The sequence below is a fragment of the Macrobrachium rosenbergii genome, chromosome 42, assembly GCF_040412425.1.
Source record: "Macrobrachium rosenbergii isolate ZJJX-2024 chromosome 42, ASM4041242v1, whole genome shotgun sequence".
Taxonomy (NCBI): Eukaryota; Metazoa; Arthropoda; class Malacostraca; order Decapoda; family Palaemonidae; genus Macrobrachium; species Macrobrachium rosenbergii.
The window spans coordinates 43,683,258-43,701,181 of record NC_089782.1 but is presented as its reverse complement, the minus strand read 5'-3'; the positions used below and the strand labels follow the sequence as shown (position 1 = coordinate 43,701,181).

The window sequence follows — 17,924 nt, the reverse complement described above, 5'->3', positions numbered from 1 at the left end:
TCTGTCTTACGCACTGTCTTCTTGAAGTGCCATTTGGTCCAGGTTTTCATCTGCCTTTCTCCATTTATTTCTGGACTTTCCCATCAGTGGAAGTCCTGTCACCTCAGGATCTGCTACTTATATGATTAACTGCTCTTTCCTTCTCAGTGCATATCCAAACCTTGTCAGTATTAATTGTTATTACAAGGTTACAAATTCCTGGAAAGATATTTTGTTAGAATTTTCGTTTTCATTTTATCTAATTGCTAAGCTTGTAATGAGTTGAAATATATTAAATGTGATCTACTGTATTTATTAGGTAGAAACACTTTGGGCCAGGCTCATGAGAGTCAGGATTATTATCATAGGGGTTTCATTTGAATTATCAATGATAAAAATACATTTGCTGAAATATACAACCAGTAGTTTAAGGTGTCCATAGCATTGGACACTGATGATTATGAGGTCATTGTCATTGTTAAAAATTTGTATATAAAATTGCCAGTGCTCTCTCTCTCTCTCTCTCTCTCTCTCTCTCTCTCTCTCTCTCTCTCTCTCTCTCTCTCTCTCTCTCTCTCTCTCTTATCCATGTCTGCCTGAATTCTCATTCAGTACAGGGTTTCATCTATGTCTATGATAATTTTTTGGGGTCTTCCTCTTGTCTTCTTGTCACAGTCCCAAACCATTTCAGTCTTTGAAACCCCTGTCTGTCTCCCAGCCTGTGGATATCATATCTCTGGCCATCTTCCTGCTGTAATAAAATCTTTCTAGTGCTGTCCACCCATGCATCTAAGTGACCACATCTTCATTGCATAGAGAATCATAGGTTTTACACATGCATCATGGGTTTTTGCTCAGCTTGCTAGTCGCATTCAAGTGTGTACCTAAAGCCCAACTCTATCCGTACATCCAGGCTGTGGTGGATAGTTTTTTCACTGTATTAATAGTGCCAGCTTTACTATCTAATATGTAGTCATGGTAATAGAAATATTTCTACCTCATCATAAACCTTCCCATCCATCACACAACATGGCCCTTCTCCTCCTTGGACTAACTGCTGGTGTTGTTATGCGGTTTGGGCCATTAAAACTCTCTTAGTCTATTTATGTTTAGAAGTTCAGAGCACCATCATATTATGTTCAGTACATAGCATTACATTTGCCTTTATTACTTCTTCCTCAGCATTTACATGGTTTTTTACCTGACCAGATTTTTTCTTTTGTTTTCAAGTTACCATAGATTTTAGGTCCACATTTTATAAAAAAAAACAAGGGAAATATTAATTTGATTGTTAAGGGAAAATGAAGTGAATTATGTTCATTGTTATATTGTATTGTAGAATAATGCCTTAGATTCTTTTCCAGTGATAATTAAAAGGAGGTAACTCTTGATAAACTTATTTCTTCTCTCAAAGACATCTAGTGAAGTTCGATTAAGCAATAAAGTTGGCAGTGCTTTCTTCCTCGGGAAACTTGTATCACAACCCAGGATGAATGTCCCCGAATATGAAAAGTGGAAAAAGAAACAGATTCTCCTACTGATGTCAGAGGCTCTCCTGAAACCTGATGCTAAGCAGAGTTCAGGGGAATATCAGGATATATTCTTTAAGTAAGTTTATAGTGCTATATTTTTTATGTATAATTTTTATTTTGCAGATGTGCAATTTAGAAAAGATACTGATCAAGTCTTGAGTGGCCAACACTTGTCACTGTGTGTATGGATTTAATCAGTATTCCAGCACAAATATTTAAGTGTTAGTTTTAAAAATTTATAATTAAAGTGTTCATTTCAGGGTACTAATTCATAATTTTTAAAGAATATATGGAGGTGATAATGTTCTCAATAGCTTTGCGTCATGATTTACATTCTCATCACTACTACATTCATAGTCTTCAGATTTCCACCGACTGGTCTTTTGTCTGACAGACTGTAGGAAATCCATAGTAGCATAGTGTGTGCACCACTTAAATCTATCAGTAAGCCATTGGTCACCCTCGTCATTTTTCCTAAGACTGCAGTGCAATTAACAGCATTGATCAGAAGTGCCTAGATTGCTTTCTCAGTAGAGGATCACCTTTATTCAACTATCCTAACCATTATTTCATTATTGATTATCTAATTCCTGAAGTGTTCCTTCATCTTCAGGTACATCGCTTTCTGCCTGTGACTTTTCGTCATCCATTCCCTATGATTTGCTGCATTCAAGCTGTCTAGCATCTTTGGCTTTATTCCCTTGCTCCAATTTTTACATCTCATTTAAGAAAAGTCCATGGGGCAACCCTTTGAATTTTATAAATGTGACATAGTGGTCTTTAGAAAATAATAACAGTAACAGTCACTTTGTCCATTATTCTTTTCCAGCCTTTTTCATTCCTTTCTAAGAATGTGTAGTAAAGTGTGATTTCTATTCTCTAAATTACAACCATTAGGAATATTCCATTGCATTATTATAGAGATTTAAGTCGCCAGTGATTGGATGTGTAGCCATGGAACTGTTAGCTACAGCTGCAGTTGTAGCATTTTGTCCATTCACTGATTAGCATCCCAAATAAGTATACCTTAGTTTAACCAGACCACTGAGCTGATTAACAGCTTCTACAGGATTAGACTTATTTTACGTTAGAACCAATTGGTTCCCAACGGACCTACAGCTTATTGTGGAATCCAAACCATTATTTAGCGAGAAATGAATTTCTAACACCAGAAATAAATTCCTCTAATTCTTTAGTGGCTGGCGGAGAATTGAATCTGATATCGACCCATCCAATGAAGAACTGATTAGCATCCCTAAGATGTAGACTATGGGTTTTTAGCTTTTATGCTTCCCTTAAATGCTAAGTTTCTGCAATTCATGAATCTGTCAACACTTGTTAAATAGTAGTTTGTTTTACACCACACTATTTGGCTTTGGCTGTAACAAACCTTGGAGGACCAGAGCTTCAGTCCCTGACACAAAGTCCTCAAGTGGTCTCCTATACTCTACAAGTATAGATTGCCAATCTTGGATATTCAGCAGCTGTGTCCTCCCTTAGTATTGGCCATATATAGTTGATTGCATTGTGATGAGACAAACTGAATTTTTCTTATTACATAAGGTTAGGTTTTATCATTGACAACAATCACTCATTATGAATTCTGGCATTCCAGCCTTGCTGTTCTCAGTCTCATTTTCAGAGTAAAGTAGTAGGGAAGATGATTATTGGCTACCTTGGGGTCCAGTTTGTGCATGTGCCATGGTACAAACCACTAATCTTGTTTGTTGGAAATGAGACTTTGAGTCTGGGGACAAACAAGACTGTGAATGTTAGCATATTTAAGTGATGGATTTGTATAGACGAACTAATTTTTATGTTATCAAATGACATTTTTTGCATTGATTTCAACTTAACTTACAGATGCCTTTGTTCTCAAATGTCCCGGATCAAGGAATACAAAGGTTTACTGCAGTATCTTTATGAAGAAGCAAGCAAGGCTGTTCAAGAATCCAAGGAAACTGAAACACCTTTATTATACCCTAATGCACTACTGGTATGGGAGAAGGTCAACACTAGATTAATGGAACTAAAGGAGAATGAAAATCTTCCACAAGTTGCATCTGAAATTTTTCAGGTATTGTATCTTGCCCTTACATTGCCTCTTTTTATTTATTTTTGACACACTTTCAGAGATTAATTGTACAGGTCACAAAAAGTGAGAAAGTTAACCTACAGGGATAAAGGAACCCGACATCACATGGGTGGAGCCACCTTGTTAAACAAAATAACTGTATTGGATTTTACACACCATGAGATTAGGTCAAGTGGTGGTTCTGTAGTGTAAATAGTTATTTTTAAAATAGTTAGAATTTTGGTATTATGAAATGTTTTGGGATTGATATTTTCCTAGTTACATGCTTCTATTTAACTAGACTCCTGCATCTGTCTGTCTGTCTGTTTAGGTCAAAACTTGTAACACAATTTTCGACCTGTTTCCTTCATCCGATGGACTTGAAATTTTGCATGGTAACTCAATCCCAGTGACAGTACAACCTTGCATGATAAGTAGGTCAGTATCGCATGATTTGTATGAAACTTTGGGTTTTTCATACCTTCTTTGACTCGGTAGAAGTTAATAACCATACAGATTTTTCACACCTTATTTGGCTCGACAGGATATCACGTTCAATTTCGTTAGCTACAATCAGAAATCACTTACAATTTCTGTCAAAACTCAAAAGTATAAACTTAAAAAAAATGAAAACATGCTTTTATTAAAATGCACTAAAAAGTAAAAAATAATTTTTTGAGACCAGGATTTTCTTACAATTAATCGTCTATAAAAACAAAAGCTTTGGTGCCAAACATGGAAGGAAATGCTACAAGAAAATAATATATTTTTTTTATTTTTTGTAGTGTTTCCTTCCATGTTTGGCACCCACTCTTTTATTTTTGTAGACATGATTAATTATAAGAAAATCCTGGTGTGTCTCAAAAAGTTATACTTATTTTTTACTGCATTTTAATAAAAGTGTTAAAAAAAAATTCTTTTTTTTTTTTAGAAGTTTCAATTTTTTAACTTTTAATTTATGGTTTATTCCACAGGTGCTGTATTCACAAATGGCATTATACCTCCTAGTTTCTAAAGAAGCAAAGGACATTATTAGCGAGATTGATCAGTGTTTCAAGGAAGCTCAGAAAGAGAAGAGGAAACCCGTGGTTGGCCGTAAGGATAGCAGCATTTATCAGCCGTCATGGGTTGATAAGGTTGTGGAATTACTATTGGGTTTCCTTCCACACGAAAACCACCTTTTCAGATCGGTGTCCCAGGGAATATTCTGGTAAGATATCTGAAGGAATTTTCCCTTGTATCAGTTTACTGTAGTCTGCATTTTCCTTTAAGAAGTGACTTGAAATAATTTTCTCACAACTGTCATATTTTTAGTGGTTTCTCGATTTTCTGAACTTAATAAGCAGTCATGGATATTCCTTCTGGTTTCAGGTTGGTGTGCCCACTGATGACTCCAGGAGCTCTGTTAAGTGTTGTAGATGTCCTTGATCCAGCAAAGCAAGATGACTTATTGAAATTGGAAGATGAAGATGAAGATGAAGGTGCTGATGATGATGATGAAGAAGGAGATGAAGATGAAGATGAGGATGAGGAAGAAGGTGATAATGAAGAGGAAGAGGAAGAAGAAGAGGAGGAAGTTTCTGAGGAAGAAGGGGAGGAGGATGGGGAAGATGATGCAGAACTGGGAACAGGAGATGAGGAAGAAGACATGGAAGTTGAAGGAGAGTGGTCTGATGAAGAAGAGGAGAGTGGAAATGAAGATGATGAACAGTTCATTAAATTGAAGACGGAAATGCTGAGTTTGGCGGGGAATATGGACGTAAGTTACATTTCAAAACAGTAGTAGTTATTATTGATATTATTGTTAATGGGGCATGTGCAGAGGATCTGTTTTTAGTAAAACAGGGAAGAGTGGGATAAGGTCATTGGGGGAGACCAAAGTTGAAGGAGCTGAAAGCAGCCCAGTTAGGGACAATGCAGAGACACATCTGTACCAACTACAGACAGTCCCCGGTTATCAGGGCTTGTCTAATGACGAAAATTGGCGATTTTCGGCGTCAATATGCACCGATAATCACGTATTGATGCCAATACATACCTAACAGAGGCACTGATAACTGAAAATCTGCGATTTTCACTTATTACCATGCCATCAGAACTGAACCCCTGATGATAATCGGGGACTGCCTGTAGTATGCCGCACAAAGTCAATTGTCCCTCTTTTCCACATTAAATTGTAAAAGTACATATAACAAACAGACAAAAATATCCATGTGTATTCTTCTTGGGAGTAATGTTTACATGTGGCTTATTTGGCACTAGACAATATTAATGGATCAAATCTCTGGTCTCTTGCATCTTAACTTTCCAACTACTTTAATATTACTTTGCTCCAGTTTTCAGCATTTAACAGACATCCTTTACGCGAGCTCTACAAATCTATAAATACAAGTCACTGGTCTTGTCACATTGGTACAGTAATCTCTTGATTATTCGGATTAATAAAGCCACGGCCCTGTCGGATAAGGGCAAGTAAAAAATGTGCAGGTGTTTAACCCTTATTGGACGGGCATCATCATATGAGCATCTATAACAGGTTTTGTGTGATGGACGAGCTAATGTATATGAGTATTAATATTACGCGCCGTACGATTTGGATAAATTTAGCAGGAAAGATGTTCATGGCACTTCATTGGTCGATAAATTACTTACGGCAACTGTGTAGCTCACCACAGGACCGGGGACGGGATTAGTGTGCCTTGAGACTTGATGGGGAAATGTATTGCCCCACTGTATCCCCTGACATCTTTTTATATATTTGCTCCTAAATAGACCCAGGGATTGCTGTTGGTTTTAGTTCTTATCTTTTATGATATGTCAGCTATAATTGTAATTTTGTAAAGAAAAGTGCAAAGCAGTATTAAAAAAACATGTATACCTCACAAAATGTTACTGCATCTCCCCATCTCAGTAAATATCGTAAATATTTTACAACAAATATACTCAGAATTTGTTACTGGTTTTAGTTCTTATCGGTTATTATATTGTGTGAGCTGCAATTATGATTTTAGTAAATAAAATTAGATGAATTATTAGAAAAAATATGTATAACTTGGTAAAGTTAGCTTATTTTTATGAGTGTCTTGTAAAAGATCCCCACACAGGGTTGTAAACAGTCACTTTTATATAAGCTACTTGCCAAGTAATTACATAGCTATTAGTTTCTATTAACTGGCAGCTATAATTTTGAAATTCGCAGTAGCACTACTTTTGTTTTGGCTAGGCGAGTGACCCCTCCCACTTTCGGGGTAACAGAGGAACCAGCTTAACAAACGATCTCAATATGTTTCTGCCGGCTGATAGTTGTGGTTATAGTGATTGGCAGCAGCGGTTTTTTGGAATTTCTCTTCTCATTTGATCTTGGAATCATTGGTGAAGCATTTGCTTTATGGTAGCCTTTTCGGCACAGTTAGGTAGTGTCAGATTTTCACTGAAGACCAGTATTGCCAATTTTGATGATTATTTAGATTTTCTTTGACTCGACTTGTTAGACATCTCCGATTCAGGCTCTCAAAGTGTTAGGTATTGCAGTAAAGGCTGCAATACGAGACTGACTAAAGCCTGCTATGACCCTCATACTCTTTGTACTTCTTGCAGGGGTCAAATATGTTCCCCTGATTTGATCTGCAATAAATATGTTTCTTGGGATCCTAAAATTTGGGAGACTGAATAGTCATTCGACAAAATTAGACAGGGATAAAAAGAGGAAAGCAGCGGCTAGAGATAGTAGCAAGAAGACTTTAGCTAATCAGGTGTCTGCAAAATCTTTGTTGGATAATTCTGATTCTTTATCCTTTGTTCCACCTGATCCCACGTCTCAGTCTGTACCAGTTACTCTGTACCCTGGTTCCCTTACTCCCAGTCCCGACCTCATTACCAGCCTTGAGTCGAGAATTAATCATAAGTTTTGTTTACTTGTTGATACAATAGAGAAAATTGGTGCTTCTGTTAAAGTCGTAATGAACAAAGTGAATGTGAAAGGTGATGGCGAAGTGTTAGTGGAGGAGGTGGCTGTCTGTCCCGCCGATTCTCCTAGGCCAAGGTCCCTGGCAAACTCCCCTAAACCTGGGAGGAGCCAAACTGGCAGCCAAAAGAAGGTCGGTGGGGTCTGCCCACAGGCAGTCGCTCCCTCAGCCAATTCCCAGGTTACGACAGAGCTCCACTGGAGAGGTGTCTCTATGGAAGTGGATCGTCTTTCATCTAGTATTTCCAGCAGTGATTCCAGTCCTAGGCGCCAATGGTGTTTTCAAGGTGAATCTCGTCCCCTGAAGAGACGTGCCGCTGGTGCTTCTCAACCTACTGCAGTTCCTATTAAGAAGGTTAAAGAAACTTCTCCAGAACGCCTTCCTTCCTGTAGCTTCTGGGACAGTCCGGACCGTTTCTCCCAGGATCATCCAGAGTTAATGGGACAAGTTCAGCCTTCTAAGCTCGCTACTTCTTTGAAGCTCTCTTCTGCATCAAGAACTTCGTCGTCTTCTAAGCGCCCAACTTTAGCTTCGGAGGACATTCCTAGGCAGATAGTGATGTCAGAATGCTCTCCAGCCCCCGTGTGCCCAACTCCTGTTCTTGTAGCGCCTGTACAATCTGCTTTACCCGAATCTTCATTGGTGGAGAAGTCATCTTTGGCACCAGAACTTCCTTCTCCAGTTGAACTCAGTCCCCCTTCTGGTGTGGCTCTCTCCAAGTGCCCTTCATCTTTTGTGTGACCATCATCTCCTGAAGGCCTCTTAGCCAAGCTCACTTTGGCTCCAGAGCAGCTGCTGGCACACATGCGCCCGTTGGCTCCCAAGTGCTCATAGGCTCCCAAGCGCCCATTGGCTCCCGAGCGCCCATCGGCTCCCAAGCACCCATTGGCTCCCGAGCACCCATTGGAGTCCGTTGCCCTCTTGCAACAAGACACTTTGTTGGCGCCCAAGTGTTATTCCGCTTCCGAGCCCCCGATTTCGACTGTTTCTTCAGCAATGCCCACGTCTACTTCTGTTCTGCCTTATGCTCCAGCAGTTGTAGTCTCACTCCCAGTTACATCTTTGCCTTCGTCTTCTGCAGCACAACAGATTCCCTCTGTTTTGGATCCTTCTGTTTAGTCAATCCAGCATAAATTGGATAATATCCTGGGTGTAATTCAGAAAGTCCCTTTGGCTCCCCAGCCTATTGCGGATCTGTCGCCAATTTCTTCGAAGGAGGAGGAAGAAAAAGCGGATCCTGTTACCCCTCCTTTGGCGTATGCCTCATTACTCAGATTTCTGCTGGTAACTTTCCCAGACTACTTCTCTCCTGCAGCTCTGGTTTCTCCGGCTTCAGCGTACCTGATGGATAATCAGACAACTTCCTCACGACTTCCTAAAATGGTGCTGTCCTCTTCAGTTAAGAAAGCTCTCCGTGAGGTGGAAAACTGGCTCTCGAGCAAGAGGGAGCAGGGAGGAGCCTCTTTTAGTTCTCCTCTGTCTAGATTGTTGCAGAGAAGATACCTTTTGTATGCGACCAGAAAGGCTGCATCCATGGGAGCTTCTGCCTCCTCCCAGGGAGACTTCTCCGGGTTAATTGACTCCTCCAGACCGTTGGCGTTCAATTCAGCCAAGATTTTGTTCTCGTCCTCGGAATTGGACCACCTTATCAAACACTTATTTAAGGTCTTGGAAGTTCTCACCTTTCTCAACTGGGCAGTAGGAGCTCTTGCTCATAAATTGAAGGATTGCCCTTATATCCCAGAAGACTTTTCTTTGGATTTTTTGGGAGTCATCTCTTGCCTAGATAATGGTATTAGAAATGGCTCGTTTGAACTATCCTCGCTATTTGCGATGCGAATACTCAAGAAAAGGGAGCTTTGGTGTTCCTACACCACGAAGGAAGTTACTCCTACCCAGAAGTCTGCGCTCCTCTTCTCTCCTCTTGGAAAGAAGCACCTTTTCCCTCAAGCGACTGTGCTGCAGATTGCTTCTGATCTGCAGAAGTCTATTCAGGACTTCCTCACACAATCAGCGAGACGACCTAGAGAGTCTCCGGCCTTCTCCTCCAGGACAGTTTCTCCTGTTCAACCCCAGTCCATTCGGGTAGAGGCAGACAAAGAGGCTTCCTCAGACCTCGCGGAAATACCCGTTTCACCCCAGAGCAATAAAGAAGTCCTCCAACTAACCACCTGCATGTAAGTGAGGATCTAGCCTTCCACACACCTGTGGGGGCAAGACTCTTCCACTTTTAGGAGCATTGGGAAGCGAGAGGAGCAGATAGTTGGATTGTTCAAGTACCAAGAGAAGGCTGTTCAATCCCATTTCAGAAGAAATCTCCCTTAAGCAAGAAGTATGTATTATTGACGACCTACTTGTCATACTGAGAAGTTTTCAGCCCTCTCCCAAGAAGTTACAGCTCTCCTCGAAAAAGCAGCAGTCGAACTAGTCAAGGACACCTCCTCTCAGGGGTTCTGCAATCTGCTGTTTGTAGTCCCCAAAGCCTTGTGGGAGGCTGAGGCCAATTCTGGATGTAAATGCCCCTAACCTGTATGTACAGAAAACAAAATTCAAAATGGAGACGTCCCAGTCCATCCTTGCATCCATTCGTCTGGAAGACTGGTTGATCTTGATAGATATGAAAGATGCCTACTTCCATATCCCAATTCATCAGGACTTGAGGAAGTTTTTAAGGTTTGTGTTCCAGCACTAAGTGTACCAGTTCAGAGACCTTTGCTTTGGTCTGTCGACGCCCCCAAGGTATTCACGTGTGTTCTAGCCCCATTGGCGAAATGGTTACATCTGATGGGGGTCAACATTTCGTGTATCTTGATGATTGGTTTATTCGCTCCCAGTCGAAGGAAAAATGTGCTGAGGACCTTCACAAGACCCTTCTTCTCGCCCAGGATTTAGGCCTCTTGATAAATTTCCCAAAATCGCAACTGACATCTTCTCAGGAGATAGCTTATTTGGGGATGAGGATAAACTCTTGAATTTTCGGGTTTTTCCATTCCCCCAAAGGATAAACTCCTGCCTTCAGAAGATAAACAAATTTCTCGCCCTTCAGTCCTGTTGTGCGAACAGTTGGCTGAGTCTGTTGGGGGTTCTGTCGTCCATGTAACAGTTTGTGTCCCTAGGAAGGCTACACATGAGAAACTTACAGTTCTTTCTGAAAGTTAACCGAACAGAAAGAAACACCCGGATTCTTTCATTTTTCCGATGACGAGGGAAATAAAAGAGGATCTAACATGGTGGAATTCAAGAAACAAGCTCTCTCAAGGGAAGTCGCTCCTCCCCCTGAACCCCGACTAGTGTTTTATTCAGACACATCAGACCTAGGCTGGGGAGCCCTCCTGGGAGACAAAGAAGTTTCAGGGCTGTGGACTTCGGAACAGATGAAGTGGCACATCAACATGAAAGAATTGACAGCAATTCACTGGGGATTGCAAGCGCTTGCATTGGTGTCCAGGAAGACAGTGCCTGTCGTATTGGACAACACCATGGCTCTGTCTTATATCAAAAAACAAGGGGAAACTCATTCTTTTTCCCTTTGCCAAGCAGCAAGATAATCATTTGGGCAGATCAGACTCAAACCCAGATCCTAACCAGATTTATTCAGGGAAAATTCAATGTATTAGCAGACAAATTCAGCCGTCGAAAACAAGTTCTCCCCATGGAGTGGACTCTTGACCGTCTCGTTTGCATAGAGTTGTGGAAACTGTGGGGAAGGCCAGTTCTAGATCTGTTTGCAACTGCAAAGAACCATCGTCTCCCCCTGTATTGTTCACCATTGCCAGATTCACAAGCTTGGGCAACTGACGTGATGCTTTTAGATTGGTTGAACATGGACCTTTATGCCTTTCCCCAATTCAAGATGGTAAGAGAAGTATTTAACAAGTTCCGGAATCGTCGGAATGTAAAGATGACTTTAGTAGCCCCATTCTGGCCAGCCCAGGAATGGTTCCTGGACTTGCTGGAACTTCTCATGGATTTTCTGAGGCTATTGCCTTAAAAACCCAGTCTACTCAGACAACCTTATTTCAGAAGGTTCCATCAGGACTGTCCACTCTGGCTCTAACTGCATTCAGACTGTCCGTGGGCTGTTGAGCAACCTTTGGTGCTCAGTAAAGAATCCTTCTCATCCTCTTTCAGAAAATGCCTTGGTGTTTTTTATTAAGGATCTAATTCTAGAGGCGCACTCACAAATTGACGAGGATACGTTGCCCTTAGTGAAAGTTAAAGCGCATGAAGTGAGGGCAGTTGCCATGTCCCGGGCTTTTAGGCATAATTTGTCTATTTCCTCTGTTATATAAACAATGTTTTGGAAGTGCAAATTGGTGTTTGCAACTCATTGAGTGACATTGAAACTGTCAATGAAAATTGCAGTACCTTGGGTCATATTTCAATTGCTGGTGGTGTTGGGAGAAGGAGTGTAAGAAATCTTCCTTCATCCTTCCTATTTTTTCGCCTTGATTCATGGTGTCGAGTTGTAGGGGAGCCCGGGAGTACTTGGTATTTGGAGTGCTCACCAGTTTTTTTCTTATTATCCATAAATGGTTAGGTAATGGTATGCTTTAATGTTTGGCTATAGGCAATTGTGTTGTATATTCTCTGGTTTTGTTTTTTGGTACTGTGCCTAGGGCAGGGGCAACTTTGTTATTCTTTGTGTGCAATCGCACACTCCTTTGCAACAAAAGAATCCCGCTAATGTAGCAGGCGACTCCTGGCTACACCGCCACGCCGCTATGCGTTGAGATGAGTGCCATCCAGAGGCAGTACTTTCCTATAGCAGCTCTCTGAACAGGTAAGGAACCAGGAAGCATTTTAACTAATGCTAGCAATTCTTCTGTTTCTTTTACATTGCTAATCCATGCATCCCACCTCCTATAATGTGGGATTCAGCTATGTAATTACTTGGTTAGTAGCTTATATAAAAATGACATTTTTATAATAAAGCAAAGTTTTATATATACTTGCCAAGTAGTTACATGATCAAACCCCTCCCTCCTCCCCTCGCATGGTTGGAAGGCATAAACATATTGAGATCGTTTGATAAGCAGGTTCCTCTCTTACCACAAAAATATGCTGCATAAATACAATTTGAAAAACAATGCAACCCCTCATTTTTCTCTGGTTCATAAATGATACAGTTCGGTAGGTAGGTAGGTAGATAGCCTACCTGTATTTACCCATAGCCTACCATTGTTTTATCAGTTGTTACCATATTGTAGTACTGTACACGAGATACAAAATGTTTATGTGCGAACTTTTTGACCTCTGCTGGATGTTACACTTGTAGTATCCATATGCATATGTCAAACAGGCTATTACAGCTGTAGTAGAGTTAATGGTAAAAGAAACTAATATCTTACTTACTGAATCCATTTATACTGCATTATTATCATGTTATATCATTAAGGTAATATAAAAACTGGTCATCCACCATATGCATTTAAGTAGGCAAGGCTAATTTTTTGTTCTCAGAATCAGCTAATTGAGACCTACAGTTGAAATAATTAGGAGACTCATTTTTTAGTTGCTAAAAGAAGCAGCTTATTCCTTGAGTTATTATCTTTATTTTCATACATAAATGAAAGATGGGTATAAAAGAAGGTATACTAACGTACTGCATGTTAAAAGAAAATCCTTCAAAATTGCGAAACAGCTGTTTCCTGACTCAGTTGTTTACGTCACACTCAATGTGATTTTTGTCATTCGTTTGGTAAGTGGTGATCATGCAGTATCGTATGTGGTTGCTAGTTATAAGAGATGGTTATGAATTGGTACACAAGCCACATGTTTGGTAATCTTGTTTGAAAGCCCAGCTTAGTACAGTTTACTGAAAATTAAATTCGCTTCAGAAGCATGGCCTAGTACAGTACGATTTACTGAAAATGAAATTCGCTCCACTAGTGTAGCCTAGTACTTACAGTTATAATCTACCGAAAATGAAATTTTTTCAGTAAGTGAAGAGTATTTTTATTTTTTATTCTCATTTATTTAACAAGAAAATGGAATTACTGAGGAAAGTGGTTAGCCTAATGTTATCTAGACTATTGAAAATGCAACTGGCATGATACACAAGATATACAGTGAAATCATTCTTAGGGGATGAAATTTCAAGGGTCACATGATAGGTGAGATTTAATGATACACATGTATACTGTGTACTGTACAGCATATTTCATTTGCTTTACTCACTTTGCCTGATTATGGAAACTGTGTTTGTGCAAAACACCGTGTGTTTACATCTTTAGTACGTGTGGCATTTCTCAATGACTGTCCAAAGCAAATTCATTTTAAGAACACTATAAAACAAGTAGAAAATGTGCCGAAGTTTCTTCTGTGCAATTGAGGATTCTGTAGAGCCACTGCAGCGTATAATCAAGGGCACCGAAAATGGATCTATCTTTCAGTAGTTTCAGAATAATGGTGTTTGAACTGCAGCCCATGAAACTTTAACGATGGCCCGGTGGTGTCCTATCCTATATCGTTGCCAGAAGCACAATTATAGCCAACTTCAACCTTAAATGAAACAAAAACTGCTGAGGCTAGAGGGCTGCAATTTGGTACGTTTGATGATTGTAGGGTGGCTGATCAACATGCCAAGCCTCAGTAGTTTTAAAGATCCGAGGGCAGACATAAAAAGTGAGGATGGACAGACAAAGCTGGCAAAATAGGTTTCTTTTACAGAAAAAAAGCAGTTGATCATTTTCTGTTTTATTGGAATTAGTGATTTTTCATTTCGCCTTATAATATCATGGAAGCTTTACTTGCGTACCTATGTGTGCGTGTTTAATCTACGTACAACATTTCATCACTGCTGAAGTCACCATCTCTACACACGTCATTTGCTTTGTGTGTGCGTTTCTTTGCCCAGTATCGTGTTGCCATTTTTCTTTTTTTGCTATGCTTGACTTACTGTACAATATTCATTACAAGTTTAGTTGACTCTAATTGTGATTATTACACATATTATAATAGCACACAAGACATTATTTTATCACTATTGATATTTCATCCCTGATTAACAAAATTTAAAATGTGACTTTGTGAATGTTGGCAACACTTTGTGCTATTTATAACTTTTCTTGATTCCATCAACCAAAACAAAGGAGTGTGTGCATATGTACGTACCTTAGGCACATGATTATGTTTATCTTTTGGGTTGTGAATATAAAAAACGAGAAATACAGTAAAAATTGCTTCCCTACTCCATCCACCTTCCAAAACAACCCTTTCTCATAGTGAGTCTTGTAAGTGAGTCCCTGTATGCAATTTTACTGCCCGTCCTCTCCCATGGTACCCAGCCATCTGACCCCTCACCCACCTAGGAAACTTCTCCAGGCCTCCCCCACCCCCAAAACCCTTTCTCAGTCACCTCATGAGTGTAAGCACTGTTACCAACATTTTCCTTAGGCTGCTCAGCATTGCCAACCATCAGGGAGTGGTTTTTTCAAATTTTTTGAAATTTATATATTGTATATATATCTTTGGCCCTTCATCCAGTGCTATTGGATAATGTCAAGTGTCATATAAAGAAGAGCTGGATAATTGAGGGATTGCTGTATTAAGGTAATAATAATATCCCTAATGGAGTTAAGTTTGAACAGGGCAGAATTTTGTTTGTTGCATGGATTTTTTTTCGGATATGTTATTAATGTTATCGTCAGGGTATTGATACTGAAGTAATTTTCCACTTTATTGATGTGCTGTAATGTTTCAGGATGATGTTGATATTGATAGTGTTTCTCAAGAAGAATTAGATACTGTCAATGACAAGCTTGGTGCACTTGTAGGTGAATACTTGAAGCTAAAGAAGAAGAAAGGTAAAAGATTTAGTGGTCTTCACAAATTACAAGCAGATGAAAGACTGTTGATGCACTTTAGATCACGGTAAGATACATATTTGTCAGAGATTGTCGTGAAATACATTGATTAATAAGGGAGAATTTTGAATATATTTAAGATCTTTTGCGTAATTTATTCATCAAAAGAATGCATAAGAAACTGTAGACAGAATGTGCCTTAACTTGCTCAAGAACTTTTGTCTTTTAGTTGTTTGGAAAAAGAATTTAATCACTGTATTTTTGTCCTCTGCAGGGTTTGTGACTTACTAGAGCTATATATAAAGGAAACTCCCAATATGGACATGGCACTAAGCCTGGTTAATCCTCTAATAACAGTTATTATAAGTTTCGACCAAGATAGGAACCGCCACGAGGAGTTGCTACGTAGAATAAAGTGAGTTGGCTGTTTGTGTGGAAAACTTGAAAGTTAATTTACATTATAATTCTCAGGTTCATTGTCTGTTTTTAACCAGTAAGGAGCAGTAGCATTGTAGCTAAAACTTTAATATATATGAGCTGTCTTGTCAGTACTGATCTCCTTGAGTTGACTACAAAATTGTTTTAAGTGTATATGTGCCCTATTTCTCCAAACGTTGAAAAATACTTGGAAACTACTTACTAGTAGAAACACACAAAATACAGTGTTTAAATATTTTTACAATTATTGAAAGTGCTTGTAAGTTACTTATTAGTCAGGAACAGGCCTGCCATATTACGGATAAAAGCTGTCTTTTTAATTGATGAGCCATTAACTTTATGGGTGATACCATCAAGTAACATTTTAACCTTTATAATTGGAATATTATCCTTCAGGCCATTAATCATTGTCACTTTGGAAAAATTACTACTTGTCATATTACGACATTGTACCGGACAAAATCCTATACCATTGAGTGTCGGTACAATATTTTGTGCTCCTTACCGAGAAAGTGCTTTCATTATCAAGATGTTTTAGTATTTTTCAAAAATGGAAGAAAAAGGAGATATGGATTGTCAGTTATAAAAAAGTTAATCTGTAGTTATTGGATCTTAAAACTTAAAAGTCTTGACTTGTTCTGAGTCACCATCTTCTATCATAGTTTATACCCCTTTAGGGGGATAGCGCTGGCAGTACATATTAAGTGGTGCACTGTAGGCATTACTTTCATTCCTTTTACTGTACCTCCATTCATGTTCTTTCTTCTATCTGACTCTCCACCTGTTGTAACAGTTGTTTCACAGTGCAACTGCTAAGTTTCCTTCTGTTACACCTTTCAAACGTTTTACTCTCAGTTTCCCTTTCAGAGCTGAATTACCTCATAGGTCCCAGCGCTTGGCCTTTGGGCTAAATTCTATATAGTTTATGAAACAAAGTACCATGCAAGCCAGTTTATATTTTGATGGATCATCATCTTAAAACTTTTGAGGATTTTGCCACCAACCATAAAAGAAGTGTGATTTTCTTCTTACCAGTTACATTAAACTGAAGTAAATAATTAACTGCAAAAAACAAAAAACTACCTTCTCTTCCTAGCATCATTTTACAAAAATACTAGGGCCCCCTGTACATGCTGATTTTCTGTTGAAAAGAGTATAATGCTCATTTATAGAAAATTTTCAGAACTTTGAATTAATGAGTATAACTCATATTTCATGTTGGTGAAAGAATGTAGAAAACCTTTTCAAGTCAGAACAGCCTTAGGTGTTGATTGTAACCAACAGTCAAGTCATTGCCATATAAATTGATGTATGCTATGAATGGCCTGTACTAGGCTTTTATGGTTTTAACATCTTTTGGGAGGTACACCCATTGATGTATTGTTTATATGGTAAAACAAATGGTGTCTTGGAGTATTCTTAAGTAGATCCATTTGATATGATCAAGATTGTAATTTTTCATTTGTTATCTCACAAACAGGAGTCTTCTTCTAATACTGGGAAGAATACAAAAATTTTCAAGCAATGGTGAAGCTACCATTGAGTTTGTTGTCGAGGAATTCAATACTTTCTTCAACTTAGTGTTGAAAAGTAAGTAGTAGATTTTAAAAAATGAATAGAAGTCTTCAGGATGATAAGTTATGAATGAATGAAAGTCTAAAAAGCCATGCATTTTTTACAATTTGTCATTCACATTGCCGTAAAAGCAATGAAGAAAGTTGTCCGTGAATCAATTTAAACATTTCTTTTAGCTATAACATTTCAAGACATGTTTATTTACATAGGTGTATATATGTATGTATGTATAATTTAGAGGAGGGATCATCTTTTGTAATATCATGAGTTAGGTAACCTGGTTTAGTAACCTATCAGCCCTGCATTATATGATAAACAAGAAGGAAATAGAGGAAATTCTGTTACACCAAGGAGATTGTTCCCCAGTAATTTATTGTATTTTTTTCTTAACAGTGCGTGATGAATACAACCCAGTGATACGTGGTTGCTATAATCTTTTCATGCGATGTGGATGCCAGCTCTTGGGAGAGGAAGCGCATGATTCCAGTAATATGGTAATGCAGAGCTATTTGTCTCATCTACGAGAAATATTCACCCAAAAGTAAGTTCATTT

The 17,924-nt window shown here is 39.0% G+C and overlaps 1 protein-coding gene across 1 annotated transcript in view; it reads left to right on the top strand.

Moving 5' to 3' along the window:
• LOC136828361 (myb-binding protein 1A-like protein) overlaps positions 1-17,924 on the top strand; it is a 37,023-nt gene that overhangs the window by 12,658 nt on the left and 6,441 nt on the right. The window contains exons 8-15 of the mRNA XM_067086309.1: positions 1,394-1,587; positions 3,375-3,588; positions 4,560-4,795; positions 4,957-5,344; positions 15,256-15,425; positions 15,633-15,773; positions 17,277-17,386; positions 17,765-17,912. Coding sequence (XP_066942410.1) covers positions 1,394-1,587; positions 3,375-3,588; positions 4,560-4,795; positions 4,957-5,344; positions 15,256-15,425; positions 15,633-15,773; positions 17,277-17,386; positions 17,765-17,912 — 1,601 coding nt within the window. The remainder of the gene's footprint in view (positions 1-1,393; positions 1,588-3,374; positions 3,589-4,559; positions 4,796-4,956; positions 5,345-15,255; positions 15,426-15,632; positions 15,774-17,276; positions 17,387-17,764; positions 17,913-17,924) is intronic.